This window comes from Lepus europaeus, chromosome 4, assembly GCF_033115175.1.
Source record: "Lepus europaeus isolate LE1 chromosome 4, mLepTim1.pri, whole genome shotgun sequence".
Taxonomy (NCBI): Eukaryota; Metazoa; Chordata; class Mammalia; order Lagomorpha; family Leporidae; genus Lepus; species Lepus europaeus.
Genome location: NC_084830.1, coordinates 56,805,672 through 56,833,514, shown reverse-complemented (window position 1 = coordinate 56,833,514; position 27,843 = coordinate 56,805,672). Strand labels below are relative to the sequence as shown.

The 27,843-nt window shown below is 38.6% G+C and overlaps 1 protein-coding gene across 3 annotated transcripts in view; it reads left to right on the top strand.

Annotated features, from left to right (window-relative positions):
* WWP1 (WW domain containing E3 ubiquitin protein ligase 1) overlaps positions 1 to 14,998 on the top strand; it is a 139,659-nt gene extending 124,661 nt beyond the window's left edge. For 2 of the 3 annotated variants that reach the window (XM_062188296.1, XM_062188295.1), the window contains exons 21-25: positions 861 to 981; positions 3,731 to 3,835; positions 7,554 to 7,650; positions 8,081 to 8,153; positions 13,425 to 14,998. In XM_062188296.1, coding sequence (XP_062044280.1) covers positions 861 to 981; positions 3,731 to 3,835; positions 7,554 to 7,650; positions 8,081 to 8,153; positions 13,425 to 13,524 — 496 coding nt within the window. In that variant the 3' untranslated portion in view covers positions 13,525 to 14,998. Of the gene's footprint in view, positions 1 to 860; positions 982 to 3,730; positions 3,836 to 7,553; positions 7,651 to 8,080; positions 8,154 to 8,659; positions 9,848 to 13,424 lie in introns of those variants that run through there. The other variant, XM_062188297.1, reaches the window with a different exon arrangement.
* The last annotated feature ends 12,845 nt before the right edge of the window (positions 14,999 to 27,843 follow it).

The following is a 27,843-nucleotide window of genomic DNA, read 5'->3' as shown; positions in this document are numbered from 1 at the left end:
GGGAGAAGCATGGATAAATTTGCTTTCTTTTCACCACTAGAATCATTGGTTTCTCCTCCTCAAGCAATATATACTGTTACTCCAATGGGCCTTCTCCAGACCCATCTCCTTTTAGAAGATTCTTGGACAAATTTTGTGTCTCTGATTTTCTTATTTCTATACTTGATCTTAGCCAAAAGGCCGAGAAGCGATGATTTTCTGATTTCTTATCATGAGTACTTCCCTACCGCACAACTGCTTTACATCTCCTCAGAATGTTTCATTTCCATATTCATTTCTTCTCTTCTGGTTAGGCAGTCTTCATGTTCTCCAATAAACCAGCATGTAAAGAGCCTATTCTCCAGCTTTCGCCTGCTTAAACCACACACTGAACAAGCATGTGGCCTGTAGACAGATTGCCCTTGCATGCTATTGGGACAGTCCTTTGCTTCTCTGGCGGGCAGGGCTTTGAATTGGAGTCCTCAAATCTTCTTTGGCAAAAGCTTTGTGGAAGGAGAGCTATTAAATGCCCTTGCCTTCCTGTGTCAAAACACTGTATTTGGAATTGCTTGTCTCAATAGGAAATAATTAGTACTAGAATTTGTCTAGCTTACTGATAAGAACTTACTTTTTAAAAAAATCCCTTTTAATTGCTACTGGTGTGTTAGAACTGTAGTCTCATGGAGAATCATGTGCTAACTCTAAAGTTATTTCTGTGCATACTGTACTACATATATATAGACATACTTCTGTATGTTTGTATTATGTGTATATGTATGTGGTATATTTAGAAAGAGAAGGAGCTTTAAAAAATTATGGTTTTTTTTAAGTCTTTTACGTCAAATACAAATGACCTGCTTTTAAAATATATTTATTTTCAGTTTAATGACAGAATGGCGATTTTCTCGAGGAGTACAAGAACAGACCAAAGCCTTCCTTGATGGTTTTAATGAAGTTGTTCCCCTTCAGTGGCTACAGTACTTTGATGAAAAAGAATTGGAGGTTAGTGTAGGGAATGTTAAGGGTGGAGTGTATGTGCTGTTTTGTGGTTTTATAGAATAGTTCCACTCATTTTTAAATCATGTAGTACAGACAACCTTGGATCCTTTCATTTGTCGGAATGTTTAGATGGTATTAATACTAACATTAGGTGAATCTTGATGACATTCTCTGAACCATGATGATGATAAAAATGTAGAATCATTAATGCCAGTTGTTAGGGATCATAAAGAGTGATTGAAACATTATTAATAATAATTACTAGAACTTTCTGAAAACCCAATTTGGTGGTGAATTGCTGTGAAGATCAGATTTTTTTAAAAGTATTTTTTTAAAGAGAGCATCCACTGATTTATTCCCCAAGTGCCTGCAGTGGCCCCCTGTCCAGCGGGTGGGGAAGGGAACATAGCCAGGATCCAGACATCAATCCAGGTCTCCTACACAGGTGGAAGGTGGTAGGAACCCAGTCAGTTGCTCCATCGCTGCTGCCTGCAGATTCTGCATGAGCAGAAAGCTGGAATCAGCAGCCAGACCTAATTACTGAACCTAGGCTCTCTGAAATGGGACCCAGGCCCCCTTAACTGGCATTTTAATGGCTAAGTCAAACATCTACCCCAAAAGATCAGATTTCTAAGTCATGAGTTCTTAGTAGTCTTAATTGTATTGGGACTTTATGTATATACTAAAATAGCTGTGTTAATATTTTAACACTGTAGCCTTCTTGGGCCCTCTAGAAATAATGGTGAATTTAACAAGGCTATGGATACAATTTAATAATAAAAAATCGGTTTTATTTCTGTGCATCAGTGACAGACACTTGGATTTTGAAATTTTAAAGTTTCATTTTCTGGAGCATTAAAATTTAACTAACAAGACTACTAAACCAAAAACAAAGATATACTACCTTATGTTTTAGATGTCATTTTCTCCCTGCTGACCTAGAGATTCAACAAAATCCCTGTCAGTACCCCCAAATATTTTAAAGAGAGTCATAAATGTAAATGTGAAAGTTCAAGAAAAGATCTTGATGTAGGCAAATATTCCTTAGAACACCAAAAGCCAATAACAAAAAATATGGGTAAATTGAACTTCATCAAAACTAAAAACTTGAGCTGTTAAAATGAAAGCATTAAGTAAATGAAAAGGATGACTTACATACTGGGAGAAACTATTAAGATAATGGTCTGACATCCACTTTAGAAACTCATAACTCAAAAAAATTTTAAGTACACAAAGACCCACTTCACAAAAGAAGATACCTAGAAGGTAAGTTAACGCATGGGAAGTGCAAATTAAAATTAAGTGAAATACCACTTTGGGATGCTGTTGGTAGTTTCTTAAAATGTTGAATGTACGTCTGTCTTATGGTTTAGCAGTTCCACTATTGTCTATTTACCCAAATGACATGAATTATATATCCACATAAAAACTTGTGCATAAAAGTTCACAACTCAACTCATCAAAGCCAAAAAGGTGGATATGACTTACATGTCCATAAACAAGTGAATGGGCAAACCAGTTGTGGTATATGTGATATACTCATATCATGAAATACTACTTACCAATACAAAAGAATGAAATACTCGTACCCACAATAACATGGATGAATGTCAAAAACATTGTGCTGAGCAGAAGACAAAAAAGCAGAAGAGTATGTGTATATATATATGACATGGATTCTCAAAAAGGCAAGTGTAATTTCTGGTGAAATCATTTATCACCTAAAGCAGAGATGAGATGATGGTGTTGACTGTAGAAAAGGGAAATAATAAAATATGCTCTGACTTGATTGTGATGTTGGTTATACAAAGTATATACATCTGTTGTAACTCATTTGGCTTTATAAACTTATGCATTTTATTGTGTGCAAATTATAACTCAGGGTTGATTTATGAAAAGATTGAGGTAAGATTTTAGATTATTATGCCTGAAATAATTTTTATCCCATTTGTAACAAGTAGAGGTTATTTGAAAATTTCATCTGTGAATAATCTTTTAATAATAAATCAGTTATAAGAGGTTAGGATATTTTTGATCCCTAAGTAAGATGGTATAGATTTTTTTTTATTATTATTTGAGAGGTAGAGTTACAGTGAGAGGGACAGAGAGAAAGGTGCTCCATCTGCCAGTATGCTCCCCAAATGGCCGCAACGGCTAGAGCTGCACCGATCCAGAGCCAGGAGCTTCTTCTAGTTCTCCCACATGGATATAGGGGTCCAAGCGCTGGGGGCCATGTTCTGCTGCCTTCCCAGGCCACAGCAGAGAGCCGGATCATAAGAGGACAGTCAGGACTAGAACCATTGTCCATATGGGATGTCAGCGCTGCAGGTGGAGGATTAACCTACTGTGCCACAGCATTGGACCCAGTGTAAGATTTTTAAAAAGTAGAAATTGATCTTTGAAACTAATAAATTTATGTATACAAGTAAGGGGATTATGTATATATGTGTGTATGTATATATATGTATTTGTTTATATATCTATTATACACATACACACACAGAGATTACATTACCACAAGTGGTAATGTTTCTACTGATGAATACTCCAAATGCTTTCAGTTTGAGTTCAGTGAACGTGCATAAAGTACCAAAGAATCCTTTATGCTAAATTGTCACTAATTGTTAGAATTGCTTACTGTGATTATTCCCCATGCACACAGTTTTGCACACTGTGCTTCAGAAAATTTCAGTTATCTAATTGTTCTCTTCACTAAGTCTTTATTGTATCCCAATACCTTCTCATTTCCTAGGTTATGTTGTGTGGCATGCAGGAGGTTGACTTGGCAGACTGGCAGAGAAATACGGTTTATCGACATTATACAAGAAACAGCAAGCAAATCATTTGGTTTTGGCAGGTATTTGCTTTTATCTTCTTGGAAGAAAGTATACAAAGAAAATAATTTCTAATAAAATGGTTTAAAAATATCTTTTTTAGTTGAGACTGCTTTTGGACGTGATTTTTAGCCTTCCAATTCTAAATCTAAAGTGAATAGTGTGAGTACTTGTTAAAAGTATATTTCATTGTTTTTATGAATAAAGAAATGAATAACAATCTTATTTAAGAATGATTTCATGGTAATAGTTGTAGGTATAGCATTATTTTCTAAAGGTATCAGAAGCATTCTATAAATTCCATTTAATCTTAGAAGTAAGTGAGGACATGCTTTTTAAGATTTTATTTATTTATTTGAGAGGTAAAGACAGCGAGAGGGAGAGACAGAAAGAAAGGTCTTCCTTCCGTTGGTTCACTCCCCAAATGGCCGCAACGGCCAGAGCTGTGCCGATCCGAAGCCAGGAGCCAGTGCTTCTTCCTGGTCTCCTGTGCAGGTGCAGGGGCTTAAGCACCTGGGCCATCCTCTACCACCTTCCCATGCCATAGTAGAGAGCTGGATTGGAAGAGGAGCAGCCAGGACTAGAACTGACGTCCATATGGGATGCCGGCGCCGCAGGTGGAGGATTAACCTACTGCGCCACAGCACTGGCCCCGAGGACATGCGTTTTTAATGAGAAAGTTAGTGCAGAAACTTTGATTCTTTTTAAGATAAGATGCTAGAGAATTATAAAATCTAGAGGATAATGTCCAAGGATACTTATTTCCTTATTTTAATCAACTTTTTGCTTGTTTTGTATGTTTGAGAATTTAAAATCTGTAGTTCGAGGATGTCCTTCACATATGTATTCTGATAATTAAGACTCACTTGATCAACTTAATGCCTGAACTTTTGGTTCACCTCTGTGTAACTGTTTCATTTACAGATAAACAGTGACCCGGGATTTTATACTGGTACAGATTTTCCAGAAGTTCTATCTTTCATAAGGACAATGTCATGAATTTATTGCTTAACATTTTCCATTAGTGTAGCCACTTCTAGAGGTTTAGCTTAAAATACACAATAACATGTACAGATGGCACATACCAAAGTATTTAAAGCAGTGTTATCGGTGTACTAACAGAGATTTGAAACAACCTGAATGTTCATTAGGAGAGGACTGAGTAAATAAACTATCATTTATCCATTTTATACTTCTATACTTTATATTAATCATTCTTTTTTAGAATACAAATTAAAAACATTGGAGAATATGTTTTAATACAGTATTAAGGAGAAAATGGAAGGCACTAACTAATGTGTATAATATGCTGTTCTTTGGTTAAACAGAAATTTTCATTCTGTATAGTAAAACTGTATGCTATTATATGAACTGGCTATTTCTGAAAAGGCAGGAAAAAAGTAGCAGTGGTTCTAGAAGGCAGGTGAGCACTTAGAGGCCAAGGTGGGAAAAACTGCTTTTCATACTCTAGTCTTTTAGTCTTTTTTTTTAAAGATTTATTTTTATTTATTTGAGACAGAGTTAGAGAGAGAGAGACGGAGAGAGAAGTCTTCCATCCACTGGTTCACTCCCCAAATGGCTGCAACGGCTGGAGCAGAGCCAATCCAAAGTTGGGAGCCAGGAGCTTCCTCCAGGTCTCCCATGTGGGCACAGGGGCCCAAAGACTTGGGCCATCCTCCACTGCCTTCCCAGGCCATAGCAGAGAGCTGGATTGGAAGTGGAGCAGCCAGGACTAGAACTGGCACCCATATGGGATACAGGCACCTTAGGCCGGGGCTTCAACCCGCTGCACCACAGTGCCAGCCCCTAGTCCTTTTGAATTCTATGTTACTACTTATCATAAATAAATTAAAATGAAAGGAATAAATCTATCTGCAGACCTAAAATACCTGAATTGCATTACACACTGTGTATATAGGTGTCTGCAGTCTTCTTAGGCTCTTTACTAGCTTTGTTACACTTTTTATTCTCATTTGGACATTTCTATCTGTGTAGCGAGGGAGCTTAAGCTTAGGGTTATATAAACATGATATCTGTATTTTCTAAATTGGATTTAAGGAAAATGATGTTTATACAAGAACTGGTAATAAACTCTGTTTCCTGTCTGATGAAATATGTACCCGATTACTGTTCTAATGTGAAACGTTTTTGGTCACTATTAGCACATTTCTTTGTCTTAAACTTAAAGATTATCCCCTATGTTAATGATACCTCTGTTTTCAAACTGTTCCCTAAGTACCTTAGTTTCTTTTACACTCAAACCAATCAAATCTGTATTTTACCACATTACCCATTTCTGTTCTGCTTTAAAAAGTACTACTTGGCCAGCGCTACGACTCACTAGGCTAATCCTCCGCCTGCGGCGCCGGCACCCCGGGTCTAGACCTGGTTGGGGCACCGGATTCTGTCCCGGTTGCTCCTCTTCCAATCCAGCTCTCTGCTGTGGCCTGGGAAGGCAGTGGAGGATGGCCCAGGTCCTTGGGCCCTGCACCCGCATGGGAGACCAGGAAAAGCACCTGGCTCCTGGCTTCGGATCAGCACGATGCGCCGGCCGCAGTGGCCATTGGAGGGTGAACCAACGGAAAAAGAGACCTTTCTCTCTGTCTCTCTCTCTCATTGTCTAACTCTGCCTGTCCAAAAAAAAAAGTACTACTCATGGGGCCAGCACCATGATGCAGTAGATTAATCCTCTGCCTGCAGCACCAGAATCCCACATGGGCACTGGTTCTACTCCTGGCTGCTCCATTGCTGATCCAGCTCTCTGCTATGGCCTGGGAAAGCAGTAGAAGATGGCCCAAGTCCTTGTGCTCCTGCACCCACGTGGGAGACCAGGAAGAAACACCTGGTTCCTGGCTTCGCATTAGTGTAGCTCTGGCCATTGCAGCAATTTGGGCAATGAACCAACAGAAGGAAGACCTTGGTCTCTTTCTCTCTGTCTCACTGGTTGTAACTCTACCTTTCAAATAAATAAAATTTTTTTAAAAAGTACTATTCCATGAACTAGACAATTTCAAGGGATGTATAATTTGTTTTTTGTTTGTTTGTTTGTTTTTTTGGTACCTGTCAGGAAGAACTCAAAGCACTGGGAAAAGTGTTCAGTGGGAGAAATTACCACAGATTATTCTGAGTGCCAATAGGAAGGTGTTCATTTGTTTTCTGTAGCTTAGAAGGGAGAGGGGTAGCTGACTCAGAAAAATACAATGGTTTAGAACTCAACCAGGCTCAAGTCCAGATGTTAGTTCTTAAGAAGGACAAATTATTTAACCCATCTAGGTCTCTATTTTCTTGTATGTGCGGTGTGGCTGTGATAATAATACCTATCTCAAATAATTTTTGTGGGAATGAAATACATAAAAACACATGGCACAGTGCTTGGCAGGAGCCCTCACAGTATAGCTGCTATATTACAAGCCAACAACTTACCCGTCCTCTTCGCACTTTTAGTGGTATGACCTTAGTCAAGTGATACCTTAAGCCTCTTGTTTATTTCCTCCCTGTAAGAATGTAATACTGGCCAACCTATAGTGCTACTGTGAGGATTAACTGAAGTTAAGATTCATAGTGGATTTATCAAAGTGCCTAGCCTTAATACATGAGAAATGTTACAATCACTTTTTATCACGTACCTTTTGAACCAATGTCAGTGTTAAACATGATTTTTTTCAAGTGCCTACTAGTTTCATTATTGAGGATAAGTTAGCACTTATTTTATATTAAAGTACATTTGATTTTGTTACACAGTTTGTCAAAGAGACAGACAATGAAGTAAGAATGCGACTATTGCAGTTTGTCACTGGAACCTGCCGTCTACCTCTGGGAGGATTTGCTGAGCTTATGGGTAAATGCCAGTTTCACTGCATGTAATGACAGTATTGGCCTTTAGAGATACAATAGACTGGAACATAAGGATTATTATTCTATGCTCTGTATAGATCTACCGGAATGCAAAAATGAATGGTTAATGTCAAAGGCATTTGTAAGCCAAAAATGAAAGTTGTCTCATAAAGCCTAGAAAACCATTGCTTTCCTTCTTAGAGTTAATTGTGAAGGGAGCAGGAATCTGTGGAAAGTTATTTTTCCACTCAAATAACTGTTACTGCTGGGTGTCTGCACTAATGAGCCTTTATAGGCAGACATAACTTATATTCAGAATTTTTTCGTTGATTCTGTATCATTCATGATTATGTGACATACTCTGTTATTTAACTAGTTGTCAAAACCAAGAAGTCCAAAGCATCAGATAAATTTTGTCTTGTTTTCTGGTTTAGGAAGTAATGGGCCTCAAAAGTTTTGTATTGAAAAAGTGGGCAAAGACACCTGGTTACCAAGAAGCCATACATGGTAAGTTTAATAATCCTAAATAGGAAGGTCAAAGCCAGAATATCTTGTTTTCTAGAATACATATCTACATTCCAGTAGGACTGCCGAATCACTGCTTAGAATCTGTATTTTAAAAGCAGACTAATGCAGCATTCTCTAAACACTTTAGGAGCGTTCTTATCAGTGAAGATAAAGAGTTGAGAAATGTATCCATTGGCTGAACAAATAGAGTACCCATTAGGTGTAAAGTAAAATTGAAGTGCCCTCTTCATTCTGTGAACTTTATACTTCCTGAAGGGCTACACATGAGAAACGGGTAAACAAATACTGTGGAAATAAGTAGACAGCTCTAACAGAGAACAGCTGACAAGAATGGACTTTAGATTAGGTGGTGGAGATTCCCTGGAATGGACAGTAGCTAAGTTTGATAAATAGCATGCTGTGGGAAGAAAGAGGGGTAAAAGCACTCTTTGAATAGAAATGTTGCAGTAAAGCAAAGATCATGAAGTAAGAAATTGTTTTTCAAGGAAATGAATGACCACTGATTTGACTGGAACTTGGTGAATCAAAGGAGATGAAAAAGAATTTGGGGTTTCACTCGAAGAATATTTAGAAGACTTTAAGGAGTAATGAAACCTAAGGAAAAAAACATTCTGGTAACAGTGTGGAGAAGGAATTGGATGCAAGGATGAATGCAGGAGGATTAGATGCAAAATAATTATGGTAACCAGTGGAAAGATGATAGCTTAGACATACATGGTTCTTTCCAGAGGTCAAAAGAATTTTCATTCTAAGCCATTATTTATCTTTTTTTATTGTTTTGACAATTGTATTTATATTGCAAAGTTGCTTGCCATGTCTTAGCACAAACCAAGGCAATGGCACTAAGCTCATGACTCTGTTCTCATATTCTTCAACACCACACCCTTGATAGATTTAAAGAACAATAACAACGCAAAAAAGGCCACATGCATTCACCATGGTTCTTTAGCTTTATTAAATCTCAGTGCTTGCGTATTTGTTTTTCTAACATTCTGTGTTAGTCTGAACGAAGCACTTTAAGGAACATTTTTTTTTTTATTTGACAGAGTAACTGACAAATGACTTGAGCAGACTCTGAGAAATAACAGACATTTGTTGGCTGCAATTGAGTTTTCAAGCAAAAATTAGAATTTTGGAAAATTTGTATATACCACCATAGATTTGACAGTTTCCTAAGACTTTAACAAAATAAGATTAGTGGTAGTAGTGTTGCAAATAAATATAGTTTCTCCCCTTGTTGTCTACTTAAAATACCAACATTTAGAAAAGCTTTTTTACCTTGTTGAAACAGTATTTTCAACTGACCAATAAATGCATGGTATTACAAAATCACACAAGGACAAAAAGCTCATTGAGAGTGCAAGAGAGACCAATAGATTTTATAATGAAGTGCAAAATGTTCTTTGATAAGACTTCAGACCCCTCCTTGTGCATAACCTTGTCAAATTTAGTACTGTATCAAAGAAGAATACCCACAGTCATCTGAAATGATGACTATAGTTTTCTAACTACTTATCTGTGTGGGGCCAGAGTTTCATAAACTTAGTCCAAAACAATATGGTGCAGACAGATTAATAAATACAAGTATGTTTTGGAATCCAAATACAAAAAGGCCTGTTAAACTATAAAATAAGCTCATTGGTTACACTATTTTGTAGTCATTTTCTTTTAATATAATTTACAGTTATTTTAAAATAAATATTTAAAAAATCATTTTACATTCTACTATGGTAAAATGTTGATAGATATAATTCACTAAACAAAATCTCTTTAAGGTTCTCAGTATTAAGAGTAAAGAGTGGTCCTGTGACCAAAAGAATTGGAGAGCTTTTGGCCTGAATAAAAGCAGCAGACAGTTTGTGGAGGCAAAAGAAAGAGTTAAAGTAAATTTTAGATTTTATAAAGGGGGGAAAAGTATCAGCTGTTGGTTTCTGTTGAAGTATGAGGGTACTTCACCACATAAGGACAGAAAGTGGAATTAAAAGATAGGTTTATCATGATGTAGAAACAAGTTTTAATTCCATTCATAGCAGGATCTTCAGAAAGTTCTTGGAAGATACGTGGATTTCAGAATTTTTTTTACCAAAATAAACTTGTCTTTGAATTCCATTTTTCCTTGAACTTTTGGAATTACCTTCATATAAGGTGAGGTCACTGACTAGAAAAACCTTTTGAGGAGAACACATTGGAAAAGCTGGCAGAAAATAGGCAGGTGTTAGAGAAACATGGCTAAGAATGCTGGGCAGTATTGGATTGCTCATTTGGATTTGGTAGTTCATTTAATGACAACAGTCAGCCTGACTACAGGATTTCCACCCACCTGCTTCCTCCACGCTCCCATCATACACTAATTTTCAGCTATTAAGGTGCGAGGACCAAGAAAACAGAAGATGGATACATTTAGCACTTTATTTTTGACTTATTTTAAAATGGGGAGAGATGTAGGATTCAAAAGTATTTGCGAGGTATTGATTATAATGATGTATCATGATTTCTAAAGTAACTACAATGATGATGTATGGATAAAGAGAAGGCAGGACAGGGCAATGAAACAATAATGGGTTAACAGGTTGGTATTATCTAAGGTGGAATGACAGGTGGTCAGAGAACAGAAGTTTTAAGTTAGAAATTGATTTTACTGCTGAAGGCAAGGCACCATCCTGAGGTGAGTAACTGAAGTACAGTAGGAAAGCACTAACGGTTTGCAGGGCAAGGGATGTGATGCCATGAGGAGGGAGAGGAGGACTGAGCCAGGTGCCAGTGTTGCCACTAATTGAAGCCCAAAAGGTACCCTAAGGTGGGCTCAGTGGATTGCCTGCATTTCAGAGAAGGAAAGTGTTATTGATTGGCTGCAGGGAAAATAGTGCATCTTAAGATGATTAGATTTCAGATATGTCAAGAGAGAAACAGTTGTTAACACTATAGGAGTCTGTAAAATCGTGAAACAGAATTTGAGAAGAATGGATTAGAAAGATCTGAGATGGAGAATGGAGACTGGGAATTCAGACCAGGGGAAATGCAGGGCAGTATTAGGATGAGCTTTGGGAAGAAAACAGAAATAACAAATTTGGTTTTATGTATGTTACACACACATCAGACTTACTGTTAGAACTAAAACTTAAAATGGTATTTTCATATTTATATAGTATGCAATAAAATATTAATGAATTTTAGCATATCCCTATCCTTTTAAAACAGTGCAAAAATATAATGGCTAATGTCTTAAAACAGAGGCCTGTTTTGGATGTTTTCAGGTAATCCTCTTTCTATTGTTATTCAGCTCAACACTAAGTAAATATCTACTATATTTAAAGCAGAACAAAGGTATAAGAGTAGAGCAAGAACTCTGCCCTCAGAATTTGAGAATCTAACAGGAGAAACTAGCCTGTCATAATAAAGAATAGATTGCACTGTATGTTAAAGTGTAAATAAAATAGCTTGGGGACAAGTGAATTTCTAAGTCTATGTAAGATACTCAAAGAGAATTTCTTGGAGGAAATTGGAGCATTTGTACTGATTCTGATGAATAAGACTTGGGCAGAAAAGGGTATTCTGGAGCATAGCACCATAAAGAGCACTGCCATAGAAAAAGAGGATGTGTTGTATTTAAAGAGCATTAAATAAGTTGATGGAGGCCGAGGCTGTACTGAGGAGCATAGACTTCCTTCCCTCATGTCAGGCACGCACCATCCACAGCAGTTCAGAGCAGCAACCGTCACTGAAGAGTGGCATAAAGTTAGTATGTCTTTTTAGCAGAGCATCCCTGCAGTGATACAAGACTAGGGTGGTTGTCAAGAAAAAATAACATGGGAAAAAAAGAATCTAGTAATGTAGATACAAGGATGTGTTGGCAACAGAAATGATCAGGAGGGAAAAGCCAGGAAAAAACTGGTAGAAAGATAACAATTTAGCATAGGTTATATATAAAAGATGTAAAAGAACAGAAAATTACTATTATCTGGACTTAAGATTGTGTCTACAGTGAAGCACAGTTTAAAATAAAGGGGAGGGGCCGGAGGGGCCGGCACCGCGGCTCAATAGGCTAATCCTCTGCCTAGCGGCGCCGGCACACCGGGTTCTAGTCCCGGTTGCTCCTCTTCCTGTCCAGCCCTCTGCTATGGCCCGGGAGTGCAGTGGGGGATGGCCCAAGTGCTTGGGCCCTGCACCCACATGGGAGACCAGGAGAAGCACCTGGCTCCTGGCTTCGGATCAGTGCGGTGCGCCCGCCGCAGCAGCCATTGGGGGATGAACCAACGGAAAAGGAAGACCTTTCTGTCTCTCTCTCTCACTATCCACTCTGCCTGTCAAAAAAATAAAAATAAATAAATAAAGGGGAGGGCAATAATATCTTTACCGTTTTTAAGATACAGAGTATTTATGTTCTGAGAGCAGCACTGTTTTAACTGGCTGCCTTGTTTCAAAAAGCCTTTAATTTTCATCTTTCTTGACTCCTACATGAGCCGGGGCAAGGGCAGATGAGCAGCAGAGTGGTAGGAGGTCACCTGGATAATCCTAGAAGAAAAGCTCCACACGAGCAAGTTACTGAGACGCTGTTTCACTAGTCACAAAGAGAGGGAACCAAAACACCAGACATTGAATCATACTGCTGACCAGTATTGTATCTTAGGAAATTAAATGTTACTCTGACTTTGTAAATTGAAAACAATACATTATGATTTTAAGCATTTTCAATATTATATTTTTCATTAGTTAGTCGCAGAAGTCTGACAATACTGAAAAGGTGTCATTTTAGATGTTATACATATGGTGAGGAGATTACTTGAAGAGACATAGAAAAGTATGTATTTGTTCACTGACTGTCTCCACCCCAGAACCTGAGGTCCACGAGGACAAGGCTTTGAGTTTTTCATCCCCATCTCATCAGCTCCTGGCACAGTATACAGCATGTAAAAGATTCTCAGTAAATAATGAACTGATGAATGAATGAGTGAATGAAAGAAATGTACTCTTAACCCAAGAGAAGTGAGTAGGGAGCACGTGATATATGTGACAGTCAGGAATACTATAGAAAAATGATTTTAAAAATTCTTTGGTGCTTCAGTTACTATTTGTAATTCATTTTCTATGGGAAATGTTAAAATATTATTTATGTATAGGTCTTAAATAGCTTACTCTAAGAAATTTGGAAATGTTAATATATAGTAATAATGTGCTTAAAATACTGTAATAGAAATCTTTTCATAGCTTATTTTATTGAAAACATCTGATTTTGTTTTTGTTTTTGTTCAGTTTTAATCGCTTGGATCTGCCACCATATAAGAGTTATGAACAACTAAAGGAAAAACTCCTTTTTGCAATAGAAGAGACAGAGGGATTTGGACAAGAATGAATGTGGCTTCTTGTTTTGGAGGAGCTCTTGCATTTAAATACCCCAACCAAGAAAATTGCACAGATAGTATATATAAGCTGTTCATTCTGTACAGGAGTTTTCTGAACCTCTCAAAACTATAAATGTTTTCCGTTCTTCCACAGAAATATGCAAAACCATTCATCTTTTTCTACTTTATTTATTGTTCCCTTGAAATGACTGACCAGGAAAAAGATCACCCTTAAATTTTGAAGCAAGCAAGAGACTTTATTAAAAAATAAGAAGTATATATCTTTATTAAGCATATATGATAGTGGCTCTAGTTTTATAGAGCTCCAAGTGTATTAAACATCACAGCTGTTCTTCACAAAGATCTGGATTTGCTTTACCTTTATTATCCAGGGGAAAAAGTGCAAACTGCTCCATGTTCTTCATGTAACAACTCCTGAGGGCATTTAGCTGCATGGCTGTTCAGGAAGGTATTAAGGGCTTAAGCCAAATCTTACTTTGAGTATATTTAAAAATGCTGCTGGCTTTTCTGAAGACAGGTGCTTAAACCTGTCAATTTGTTTTAAATAAATAGAATAGTTGAAAAATTTTCCCTCTTTGCTACATTAGTAATACAGTGAAAGTATGAACGGAAACCATACTTACATGAAAGTTATATTAGATCCAATACCACTTAGTTTATTATAGAGATTGGTAAAAATTCATTCAGCAGACTAGAGGTTTGTTTACATGTTACTTTGGGATATTAGGTATTAAAAAATCAGGCACTTCTGTACTTTTTTTTTTTAAATCTGTGACATTCTTCAAATTTTATTCACAATAAATTGATGCAGTTTGATACATAGGAACATATAAAAGGTAATGTGAACTTTGCCACTTTTGTGTTCAAAATTCCAGTTTTATAAAAGCAGATGAATTGAAAAGTTACACAAGCATTTGAAACACAAATAGAAGACTAAGGATTTTCTATTACTGTTTGAATATCTTCATTCCTTTCAAATTCATGAAAATTCTATGTATCTGAATTAAATAAGCATATTAAAAACCTTCTGGGTCCTCTTCCCCCCCTTTTACAATTATTTTTGTTCTAAGTAAATAACACTTGTTTTTCATTGTAAGGGCATTTGCTGAACTACAAAGATGTATAACAAAATCTGATGTGAATGATATTAATGCTACTTTTAGCAAACTGGACTTCTTAATTAATACAAAAATTTCAATTTCCATTTGTATCATGCTTTCAATATGCACTGTAAACTTCTTAAACTTTTTTTTATAACCATTGAACTGACTTAGGAATGTGTTACCTGTAAATAATTCACTGCTAAGTGCATACAGAAAATACTAGTATACAGTTAACTTCCGTACAGTTTTTGCTTTCCAAAAATTTTATTTTTCTACATAATAATTTAGATTGTGTTCTGCATTTTATTCAAAATTCACAGTAAAGGTAAAATAAAGTCAGTGATCCACTTGATTGAATAGATTCCTTTCCCAAATCCTAATTGCAGACATTCTGGTTATTTTCAAGTCTTACAGAATTTTTAAAAAGAATTCTAATGTATATGACAGGTTACACAATAGAAAGAAAGTGATTAATCTTCAAAAGGAGTGCTTAAATTGCACCATAAAAGTTAGATATTAGACACACAGATGGCAGTAGCGCTGTATAGTATTTACTGTGACAGAAGTTTCCGAGTATCACTCAGTTGGAGGTATACCAGAGTATCACTTAGCAGATTTATGTGGTTTTCTGGGTAAATACGCCCCCCCCCTCAACATTTCAAGTAAGAAACTACCTTGTACCACGAACTTACAGGGAGACCAAACCAGCTTTCTGGGAAGACTAGTTAAAAGAAGTCAGGAGAGCTTTCACAGTCATTGATAGACATCCAGAGGTACATGCAGAGCTGGCTTGATTTGTCTGTTCTGCAGTAGAAAAAAATGAAGAAATGTGGCCCACATCTCACCTTTTCTCATCTCTTCCCATCCCTGTTCTGTCCTGAAAGAACCACTGAGAAATCAAGAAATGCAATGCTTACTGTGCCCCACACAGTTACAAGGAAACAGGAGGTGAGAGGGAGGCTCAGAAACAGGTTCACATTGCTAAACTCAGGTCATTGACACGCCCCACCAAGCCCAGGGATGGCTAGCACACAGGCTTAACACAACTTCATGAGGCAAATCAACTGTCTACCAGGAAAGATGCCACCACAGTTATTTCTTCTATTTCTTACACAGCCGAAAGTGAAAAGGTTAGCAAAGTCATTTATTGTTAACTTCAGTTAACCAGCTAGCTCTTCCTAACTTGGATGGTATGAGTGTTAACTACATTGCAGAAACTTCTGTTAAATGTGGCCCCTACTGGTAAGTTTTATCTATACTAGGAAAACTCAGAAACATGAATAAGAAGCCCTAACTTTGAGCTTTCTTGAGTGTAAAATCTTGTAACTGCATGCCCCTTATGAAGACCCTGAGCTATCGCCTGGGGAGATGACAGTACTTGCAGAGCTGTGTAGATGTTCCACTATGGACACTGCTGCTGTTAAGGTCATGTTCTGAAAGGAAACCTGACCTTGCCATGCTGTCCAGCTGTCGTTCCTGTCCAACAGCCTTCTAAGTACTGCACATGGAGCCCATTGTAAGCTAGCTGAGTCTGAATGTTTGGTTCACCCTAAGATCTGGTAAATACTGCAGAAGTAAAACAGAAATCTCTATAGAAATACACAAACATTCCTGTCTTAATATGTTGAACTTAAAAGCTGAGCTTGTGGTGAACTATGGGTTTCTTTCCAATCTCAGCCAAGGAGAACACACTCAGATGGCAGTAGGATTTTTAAGTATTTACTGATATCCATGGTAATAAACATTTTACATAAATTATTTTAACCCTCACAACTCCATGGGAGTGGTGTCTTGATGACTGAAAAGTGAGGAACGTGAGTCTAAGAGAACTCATTTTTATGACTTCCATAGCTAATCCACAGTGCATGACTTAAAAACTCCGGGGGCTAGCATTATGGTGCAGCTGGCTAAGCTGCCACTTGCCATGCTGGCATCTCACATCAGAATGCTAGATCACACTCCATTTCTGTTGCAGCTTCCTGAAGCTGGCTGAGGTGCTTGGGCCCCTGCCACCCATGTGGGAGACCAGGAGGAAGTTCTTGGTTCCTGGCCTCAGCCTGGCCCAGACCTGGCTGCTCTGGTCATTTGAGGAGTGAACAAGCAGATGGAAGGTCTCTCTCCCTCTCTCTTTTTGGTCTGCCTTTCAAATAAATACAGCTTTAAAGCAACAACGGGGGGCGGGGGGGGGGGGGCGGGGGGCGGGGAACCTCAATTGAGAAAACTGTCAAAGCTTCCAAGTTCTTACAGGATCATGGCCACTTTGAAAATTCAAGTTTCTTCTCATATCTTCAGAAGGAAGGAGACCGCCATAAGGAGGTATATTTACCCAGAGCTTCTGCCTGCAATATGTTTTGAAGCCTTAATACTACACATTCTAAAAACATGCATGCAGGGAAATAATTATCTCAAACCAGCAGAGTCCGCTCTGGAATGCACACAAGAACAGAGTGGGGTGGAGACTGTAGAAGGAGCATGTAAAGGGGCCCTAGGGTTCAGTCTTGGAAGTAGTGGGTCTGACATTCCAGGGAGGGAAATGCAAGAATGCAACACCTGGTGATTCAGGCTCCTGGGAAGTTAAAATTAGAAGGGATTTAGTGTAGAGCATCAGCATCTTGGGAAGGCACCACATCCTGGAGAAGAAAGCTATCTCTTATGGAGTAAACAGAAAACAAGGTAAAAGCTCTATATAGGAGCCAGCCATCACACCCTTATGCATTTATCCCATAGAGAGAGAGAGTTTATGCTGATAGAAGAACCAAAACAATAAGGAAACTGCCTTTCAAGGTGAGTGCCTGAGGGTAGACATAGGAACCCTGTAAGACATAGATCTGTCTGGGATGTCCTTGTGAGCAACTAGGATCACCTCTCCATGGGGTGGGGGAGTAATAAAATAAGGGAGCTCCAGTAGCCCCATCTTCAGGGACATGACCTCAGCAATCTTACCTGCAGGAAGGAACCACAATTGAAACAGGGTCACAAGGGGAACTACATGGAATAGGCATGCCAGTTTTGCTGTTTTCCCCCAATCCTGGCCTCCGACCCTCAGGTCACAGGTTGCAGATGCCATCCCAAGGAAGGAGTTGTGTCTGGAACATGCTGCCCTACAGGTCAGAGTTCCTGGTTATACCAATCCCAGGGCTCCACAGACATTCTAGCACACTTAAAAAAAAAGAAGAAAAGACTACAGTGTCATAAACCCAAGTAGACCTAGCAGCAACAGTGAACCCTGCCCCTGCCCTTCCCTCACCCTGGCCCAAGCTATCCAGGAGAAGTCATTCCAGTCAGCAGGGCAGCTTCTGATCTCAAGACATTAGATGTGGGGCAGGTGGGTGCCTTTGTCCATCCCACCACCACCCTCCTTCCCCTCAGACTTAGGCCTGGTCTCATTGTGGTTCCCTCCCCAATCCTACCCCAGCTACAGAGTATGGACAGCAGCACAAGCCTACCCTTCCCAGACTCGGGTCAGGCACTCCGTGACCCTGACCACTGTCAGCAGGAGCTGTATGGGACTGAAGGAGCCTCCCTTGCTGGTGCTGCTGCCATTGATTACAGTGGAAGATGATAATTCAGCATCCAATTAGAACTAAAACCAAAATAGCCTACAAAACTGACACCTAAAAACAACTTCGGGAAAAAGCCCACTTTTCAAGAGATAAGAAGAGCTGATTCATGATCCAAGAAATACAGCAAAGAGATGAATATCTTGAAAAATAACCAAATGTTAGAAATGAAAAACTGCAAAAGTCAACTAAAAAATACAGTTGAATGCCTCAGCAGCAGACTGTGTAAGCAGAAGAAAGAGTAATGTGAATTTGAAGACAGGTCTTGTGAAATACCCCAATAAGATTAAAAATAATAATGAAAAAGAATGAAGTCAGCCTCTATGATCTTTGAAACACCATTAAGTGAATTAATATTTGTATAATGGAAATTCAGGAAGGAGATAAGACTAAAGGCACAGAAAACCTATTCATTGAAATAAATATCTTTCTCCATGTTCCCTAACATGGAGAAAGATAGGAACAAATACAAGAGGCGTCTAGGATCTCAGACATGACCACAAAACAATGTCACTGTTACAAATTATAATCAAGCTCTCAAAAATATAACCAAAACACTAAAATTTTCAAGAGGAAAGCCCTTATAGCACTTTTAAGGGAATCCCAAGTAGATTAACATTTATCATTGGAAACTTTACAGATCAGGAGGGAATGGAATGTTATATTCCAAGTTATGAAATAAAAATATCTGCCAATCAAGAATACCGAAGTGCAGGTGTTGTGAAACAGTGGCTGGAACTGAGTCCTGTGTCTGCTGCCAAGCCAGCTCCCTGATACACATCTGGGGAGGGAGCAGGTGATGGCTCAAGTGCTGCATCCCTGCCACCCTGGTGGGAGACCTTCGAGTTCCTGGTTCCTGACTCTTGACTTCAGGACTGAACTGGCTCCAGCTGTTCCTTTGGAGAGCAAACCATCAGATGGAAGAGCCTGCTCACTCTATTGCTCTGCCTTTCAAAATTTTTAAGGAATACTTAGTGAAGCTGTCTTTCATAAATTAAACGAAAATAATGACTTTCCAAGACAAGTAAAAACATTCACCACCACTAGACCAGTCTTACAAAAGATGTTTCATACAGAAACAAAGATAACTACCATTATGAAAACATGTCAAAGTGTAAAGCATACTAGACAAAGGGTATTCAAAATAAATTTTCAAAAATCTATCAACAAAGTCATTACTTAATAATAATGTAAATGGACTCCCTAATTAAAAGATAGAGACTGGGTGAATGGATTAACAAAACAACATCCAATGATACATTGCCTACAAGAAACTAACTTCACCAGTAAAGACAGACTAAAAATGGAAAGGATGGAAAAAGGTATTTGGGGCCAGCCTTGTGGCGTAGTGGGTGAAGCTGCTGCCTGTGATGCCGGCAAGCCATACTGGCACTGGTTCAAGACACAGCTGCTCCACTTCCAATCTAGCTTCTTGCTTATGGACCTGGGAAATTAGTGGAAGATGGTCCAAATCCTTGGGCCCCTGTACCTATGTGGGAGACCCAGAAGAGGCTCCTGGCCCCTGGCTTTGGCCTGACCCAGCCCTGGCCGTTGCTACCATCTGGGGAGTTAACCAGCAGATGGAAGATCTCTCTGACTTTCCCTCCTTCCCTCCCTCCCTCTCTCTGATTCTGGCTTTCAAGTAAAAATAAGGAAATAATAATGAAAAAAAAAAAAAAAGGTATTCCATGCAAATGGAAATCAACAGGTTCCCAAAACTATAAAATTTTTAAAAATGTAAAAAGAGACTTCATCACTATATAATGATCAAGAAGATGACTGCAAACATATGCAGCTACTGCCGGAGCAATCAATTTACTGAAACATTAGATCCTAAGGGAAATTATAAGCTCTAATACAATAATATTTGAGGACTTCAATACCCCGTGCTCATTAATAGACAATTTAGCCAGAACACCCCTCACCCCAAATCAACAAAGAAACATCAAAGTTAAACTACAGCATAACCAAATAGACCTACAAGACATTTACAGGACATTCCATCTAATAGCTGCAGAGTACACATTCTTTTCATCCTCACACTGAACATTCTCAAGGATAGACCACATAGTAGGCCAAAATATAACTCAACATATGCTAACAACCTAGTTCCCTGGTTTTTAAAAAGATGTTTCCGTTTATCTGTGATCTAGAAAATACATTGAAAACTTGTTAGCACTGAATGCAGCATTAAGAGTAAATATGCTGCATTAAAGACTCCACCAGGCCGGCACCGCGGCTCACTAGGCTAATCCTCTGCCTTGCGGCGCCGGCACACTGGGTTGTAGTCCCGGTCGGGGCACTGGATTCTGTCCCGGTTGCCCCTCTTCCAGGCCAGCTCTCTGCTGTGGCCAGGGAGTGCAGTGGAGGATGGCCCAAGTGCTTGGGCTCTGCACCCCATGGGAGACCAGGAGAAGCACCTGGCTCCTGCCATCGGATCTGCGCGGTGCGCCGGCCGCAGCGCACCAACCGCAGCGGCCATTGGAGGGTGAACCAACGGCAAAAGGAAGACCTTTCTCTCTGTCTCTATCTCTCACTGTCCACTCTGCCTGTCAAAAAAATAAAAAAATAAAAAATAAAAAAAAAAGACTCCACCAAAAATGGTCAGAATCTTAAAACCTAAAATCCACCAAAAAAAAACAAAAAACAAAAAAAAAAACACCTGTTGGAACTGATAAATTAAGTTGTAGGGTATGAAATCAACACTAAAAAATCAGTAGCATTTGTATACACCAATAATGAACTCACTGAGAAAAACAATTATAGAGCAGTTCCACTCACAATAATAGCTATGAAAAAATACTTTGGCATAAATTTAACCTAAGATGAAAATTTCATCCATAAAATAAAAATTATAAAACACCATATGGGTGCCAGTTTGAGACCCAGCTGCTCCACTTCTGATCCAGCTCTCTGCTATGGCCTGTGAAAGCAGTAGAAGATGGCCCAAGTCCTTGGGCCCCTGCACCCGCATGGGAGACCCGGAGGAAGCTCCTGGCTCCTGGCTCCTGGCGTTGGATCCGCACAACTCCAGCGGTTACAGCCAATTGGGGAGTGAACCAACAGATAGAAGACCTCTCTCTGCCTCTGCCTCTCGTTTTCTGTGTAACTCTTTCAAATAAATAAATAAATCTTTAAAAAAAAACACTAGTGAAAGAAATTAAGGCATACAAAATGGGAAGACCGCCTATGTTCACAAACTGAATTAATATTAAAATGCCCATACTATCCAAAGTGATTTACAGATTCAATGGAATCACCATCAAAATACCAATGATGCTTCTCATACAACTACCAAAAAAACAAAAAACAAAAAACAACCCTGAAATTCATATGGGAGCACAGAAGACTCCAAATAGCTATGACAATCTTCAACAAAAAAGAATAAGGTGGGCCGGTGCCGCGGCTCACTTGGCTAATCCTCCGCTTGCAGTGCCGGCACCCCAGGTTCTAGTCCTGGTTGGGGTGCCAGATTCTGTCCCAGCTGCTCCTCTTCCATTCCAGCTCTCTGCTGTGGCCTGGGAAGGCAGTGGAGGATGGCCCAAGTCCTTGGGCCCTGCACCCGCATGGGAGACCAGGAGGAAGCACCTGGCTCCTCACTTCAGATCGGCGCAGTGCACCAGCCGTAGCAGCCATTTGGGGGGTGAACCAACAGAAGGAAGACCTTTCTCTCCCTCTCTCTCTCTCTCACTATCTAACTCTGCCTGTCAAAAAAAAAAAAATAATAAGGTGGAAGCATCACAATATCAGGTTTCAAGACGGATTACAGAGCTGTCATAATCAAAACAACATGGTAATGGCATGAAAACACACATATACCAGTGAAACAGAATAGCCACCCCAAAAATTAATCAACACATCTAAAGACAACATCTTTGATAAAGGTGCCAAAAATATATCATGGAGAAAGAACAGTCTTTTCAGTAAGTATCTAGTGTGGCAAAAACTGAGTTTCTATATGTAAGAGATTCAAATAGTTTATCCCATGGGGCCTGGCATTGTGGTATAGTGGCTTAAGCCACCACCTGCAATGCTGACATCCTTATGGGCACTGTTTCAAGTCCTATCTACTCTACTTCTGATTCAGCTCCCTGCTAATGTGCCTGGGAGAGCAGAGGAAGATAACCCAAGTGGTAGGGGTCCCTGGAAGAAGCTCCTGGCTAATGGCTTCGGCCTGGCATAGCCCCAGACATTAAGGCCATGTAGGGAGTAAACCAGCTGGTGGAAGATCTCTCTTTCTCTCTGCCTCTCCCTCTCTGTAAATCTGCCTTGAAATAAATAAAATAAATCTTAAAAAACAAAACAAAAAAACTGGTATCTCCCACTATGGAGAATAGTATGGAGGTTCCTCAAAAAACTAAAATGAGATCTGCCATATGATCCTGGTATGCCACTTCTGGGTAAACAGCCAAAGGAAATGAAACCATTATATGAAGGAGTTACCTGCACTGTCATGTTAATTGCAGAACTATTTGCAATAGCCAAAGTAGGAAGTCAAACTAGTTATCCATCAGTAGATGAACTGATAAAATGTGGCAAATCTCTACAATGGGATATTATCCACCCATTAAAAAAGGAAATCCAGTAAGTGCAGCAAAGGATGGAACCAAAGATCATTATGTTAAGTGAAATAAGCCAGACACAGACAAATAACTGCATGTCGTCTTCCATAGTGGAAGTTAAAAAGTCAATCTAAAGTCAGAATAGTGATTACTAATGATTGGCAAGAGTGGAGAAAGCAGAAATAGAAGGAAGCTGAATAACAGGTAGGAAAAATAAAAACTAAAAAAGTGCTAGTGTCACACAATAGACTGGAGTGACTACCATCCACAATAATTATTATAGTCTATAAAGAACTGGGAGAGAGGAAATAATAATAAGTAAGCTACATAGTGACTCCTGTTGCTGATTTAACAATTTGACACTCCTGTTCATGGCGTCAGTAATCTCCCTAGGCTCTAGTCATGAGTTGCCAGGGCTATGGAAGCCTTTAGAGTTCGCTGACTTTGGTCTTATTCCGATAGGGTCATAGTCAAAGTGGAAGTTCTCTCCTCCCTTCGGAGAAGGGTACCTCCTTCTTTGATGGCCCCGTTCTTTCCACTGGGATCTCACTCACAGAGATCATTCATTTAGGTCTTTTTTTTTTTTCCATGATATCTTGGCTTTCCATGCCTGCTATACTCTCATGGGCTCTTTAGCCAGATCTGAATGCCTTGAGGGCTGATTCTGAGGCCAGAGTGTTGTTTAGGACATCTGCCATCCTATGAGTCTGCTGTGTATCCCACTTCCCATGTTGGATCTTTCTCTCCCTTTTTGATTCTATCAGTTAGTATTAGCAGATACTTGTCTTGTTTGTGTGATCTCTTTGACTCTTAGACCTATCAGAACTATCAATTGTGAGCTGAAATTGATCACTTGGACTAGTGCGATGGCATTGGTTCATGCCATCTTGATGGGATTGTGTTGGAATCCCCTGGCACATTTCTAACTCCACCATTTGCGGCCAGTCCGATTGAGCATGTTCCAAATTGTTCGTCTCCTCCCTCTCTTTTTCCACTCTTAGATTTAACAGGGATCACTTTTCAGTTAAAATTTAAACACCTAAGAATAATTGTGTGTTAATTACTGAGTTCAACCAATAGTACTAGAACAACAACAACAACAACAAATACTAAAAAGGATAAAATATTACATTGTACATCTAAAGTCAGGACAGGAGCTGATCAGTTCATTGTTGCTTATAGTGTCCATTTCACTTCAACAGGTTTCCCCTTTGGCGCTCAGTTGTCACCGATCAGGGAAAACAAATGATATTTTTCTCTTTGGGACTGGCTTAATTCACTCAGCATGATGTTTTCCAGATTGCTCCATCTTGTTGCAAATGACTGGGTTTCGTTGTTTCTTACTGCTGTATAGTATTCTATGGAGTACATGTCCCATAATTTCTTTATCCAGTCTACTGTTGATGGGCATTTGGGTTGGTTCCAGGTCTTAGCTGTTGTGAATTGAGCTGCAATAAACATTAATGTGCAGATGGCTTTTTTATTTGCCAAATTAATTTCCTTTGGGTAAATTCCAAGGAGTGGAATGGCTGGGTTGTATGGTAGGGTTATGTTCAGGTTTCTGAGGAGTCACTGTGTACTTACACCCCATGTGGGATCTGTCCCTAATGTGTCGTCTAAAGCGAAGTGATGCTATAACTAGTACTGAAACAGTATTTTTATACTTTGCGTTTCTGTGTGGGCACAAACTGATGAGGTCTTTACTAATTATATACTGAATTGATCTTCTGTATATAAAGAGAATTGGAAATGAAAAAAAAAAACAGCCTGGTGTTAAAATGGAAATGGCATAGAAAATTAATTAATTTGAAAAAAAAATTATGTAGGATCTCTGTCTTTAATGTGCTGTACATTGCTATTTAATGCTATAATTAGTAATCCAATGGTAGTTTTTTCACTTTGTGTTGCTATATGGGCAAAATGTTGAAATCTTTACCTAATATATACTAAACTGATCTTCTGTATACAAAGAGAATTGAAAATGAATCTTTACATGAATGGAAGGGGAAAGGGAGCGGGAAGGGGGAGGATGTTTTCTTAAGTTGTTATCTAATGGTTGAAACAGTTTGCTAAGTATTCATGTGATATTGCTATTGTCAGCAAGCGATCTAGGACTTGCTCCCTCATTTCTCTATTCTAAGCCCAACTTGTTCTTTCATTTCTCTATTCTCTTCAAGGTAGGAAACTAATTCTATTATGAAGGAATCTGTAGGATGCACAATTTAATCTTTAGACCTTATAAAAGAGATGGCTAACATTTTTCTGCAATAGCATAGCCAAAATAAGAACTCAAATAATAACCTCATAGCTAGATTCACTTCGCCATCAGCGAAGTATACAGTAAGTAGAAAAACCTTAGAAAAACTACTACAGAACATGCCTGTGACTATAGACTTGTAGTTCAGGCCACTGAAGATTAGAGATGGGAAACGGGCACTCCCTTGACTTGCATCCTCTGGTCTGCTTTAACACAAACCAGGAGGAAAAGAAAAAAAAAAAAAAAGTAAGCTACAAACACAGAAATAAGGAAACTGAAAGGGTAGTTTCCAGATTTGATCAGTTTATGCTATGTGTATGCGTAGAAACATTGTATTATACTCCATAAAAAGTACAAGTATTACATACTCAAAGCTTTTTTAAATAAGGAATTTTATAGCAGCTTTATTTTTAATGACTAAAAATTGGAAAACACCTAAAATCCCTTCAAGGGTGATTTAATAAACTGGTATATCCATAAAATAAAATACTAGTCAGTTAGCAATAACTACTGTTAGAATTTATTTGTATTTCAAGGGGAATCATACAGAATGAAAAATGAGAATCTCAAAAGGTCATATATTATATGATTCAGTTTGTATAACACTCATAAAATATCAAAATTAGAACAGTATAGTGGTTTCTAGAGTTAGGGACGATGGGGTGGGGAGTTTGTGGGTGTGATTATAAAGGGCTAGCACTGGGGATCTTTAGGATGATGGAACAGGTCTGTACACTGATTATGATGCCAGTTACAAAAAAGTCTAGCTATGATAAAACTGGAATACACAAGTATGACTGGAGTAAGCAGAAGTACATGAAATCTGCACTACTTTTTGCATGTGTATCCATAATTATTTCAAAGTAAAACTTCTAAAAAGTTTCGTAAGTTATCAGAAAATAGATCCTCCTCTTCAAAAAAGGTGCTTTTTTGATGAAAACTACTTCAATTCACAAAAGCTACTCAGAATAAGTTATTCTTGATCCAACACATACCCCTCGCTTCTTCCTTGTATTGCTGTTAACATGCACAAAAAGTCTATTTCTAGAAAACACTCTAAAGAGAAAACTGAAAATGAGGGAAAAAAGTAAAATTCTTTATTATAATATCCTACTATTAAATAATTATAGATATAAAAAAAAAAAAAACAAAGTAGAAATTGAACAAATTTAAAGCTGTAAAATGGCTGCCGACAATTAGGGAAGGACACCAAAAAGAACATCTCTGAGTTGAAAACAATTATCAAACAAAGAAGAAATATACAACCACAAGTAAAATAACGGACATGGAAGAGAAACAAAAAGAATCAAGAAAATTAAAGAAATAAAAAGATTAAGAGAAACATCAGAGGGAAAGAGATAATTATGTTAGTTCTAATATACATATAATTAGAGTCCCTAAAAATAAAGAGGAACAGTGATTCTCAAAGTGTGGTCAAGGGGCCAGCGCTGTGGCGCAGCAGGTTAAAGCCCTGGCCTGAAGCACCGGCATCCCATATGGGCGCCAGTTCTAGTCCCAGCTGCTCTACTTCCTGTCCAGCTCTCTGCTATGGCCTGGGAAAGCAGTAGAAGATGGCCCAAGTCCTTGGGCCCCTGCACTCATGTGGGGGACCCTGAAGAAGCTCCTGGCTCCTGGCTTCAGATCAGCACAGCTCCAGGTGTTGCAACCAACTGGGGAGTGAACCAATGGATGGAAGATCTCTTTCTGTCTCTACCTCTCTGTGTAACTCTTTCAAATAAATAAAATAAAAATCTTTAAAAATAAAAAAGTGTGGTCAATTAGGCCAATCTGGAATTCAGGACAATCTAGGTGGCATTCAAGATACTCCTTTTTCCAAAACTTAAGATTTTGCAGTGGTGGCAACCTAGCCTCAAGAAAGTAGCACTATCTTGCCTATTTAAAACATCTTAATTTCCATTTTACCATGAAGGTACATATTCTTTTTATCTCTTTAACAAATAGAATTTAGGCTTTGCCTATTAACAAATTGTGAGACTATACCACATTTAAAAAAGGAAACCTTATGGGAGTTGGCTCCAGGATACATCATTTAACTACCTTATACCAAGAACCCTCAACAGCCTAACTGCCTAACTTTCACTGCACCTTCTCTGTAAAATCTCAAGTTTGCATCAAATCTAACTTGGTAACTAGCTTGCCTATATCCCACCTTTTCCACAAAACTTCTTCTTGATCTCCTCCCATCCTGATGTGATCAATCCTTAGAAATCTCATTATCCCTAAACCTATACATGGCATACATAAAATTTGCTTACTTTAAATAAAAATATTTGAACTAGTAAGTAATAAAGGTGATTTCATTAATTCCCTCACCCCACCTCTCCATTATGGTTTGTGTTCATATGCATAATAACTTCTCCACCTGAGCCATAGAGATTTACTACTATCCTTCTTATGGCAATAATGGTAATTACTTATCTTGTTATTTATGAAGAAATCTAGAATTTTGTTCTCATGTATTTAATCTGTTACATAGTCATAACAGAGGCAGGTGATTAGCATAGCAATTCAGATGTCCATTTCCCACATTGGAGTACCTGGGTTTAATTCCTCTACAGCTCCTAATGCCAGCTTCCTGCCAAGCAACCCTCGGAGGCAGCAGATTTGGCTCAAGTCATTGGATTCCTGCCACCTATGTGGGAGACCTGGATTGAGTTCCTAGCTTGCAGCTTTCACCCTGGTCCAGCCCAATTTGGGGAGTGCATCCAAGCAAGGGAGTTCTCACACTCAAAAAAAAAAAAAAAAAAAAAAAAAGTCACAACATTGAAAGAACTGAGAAAAAGAGCCATAGGATAGTTTTGGTTAA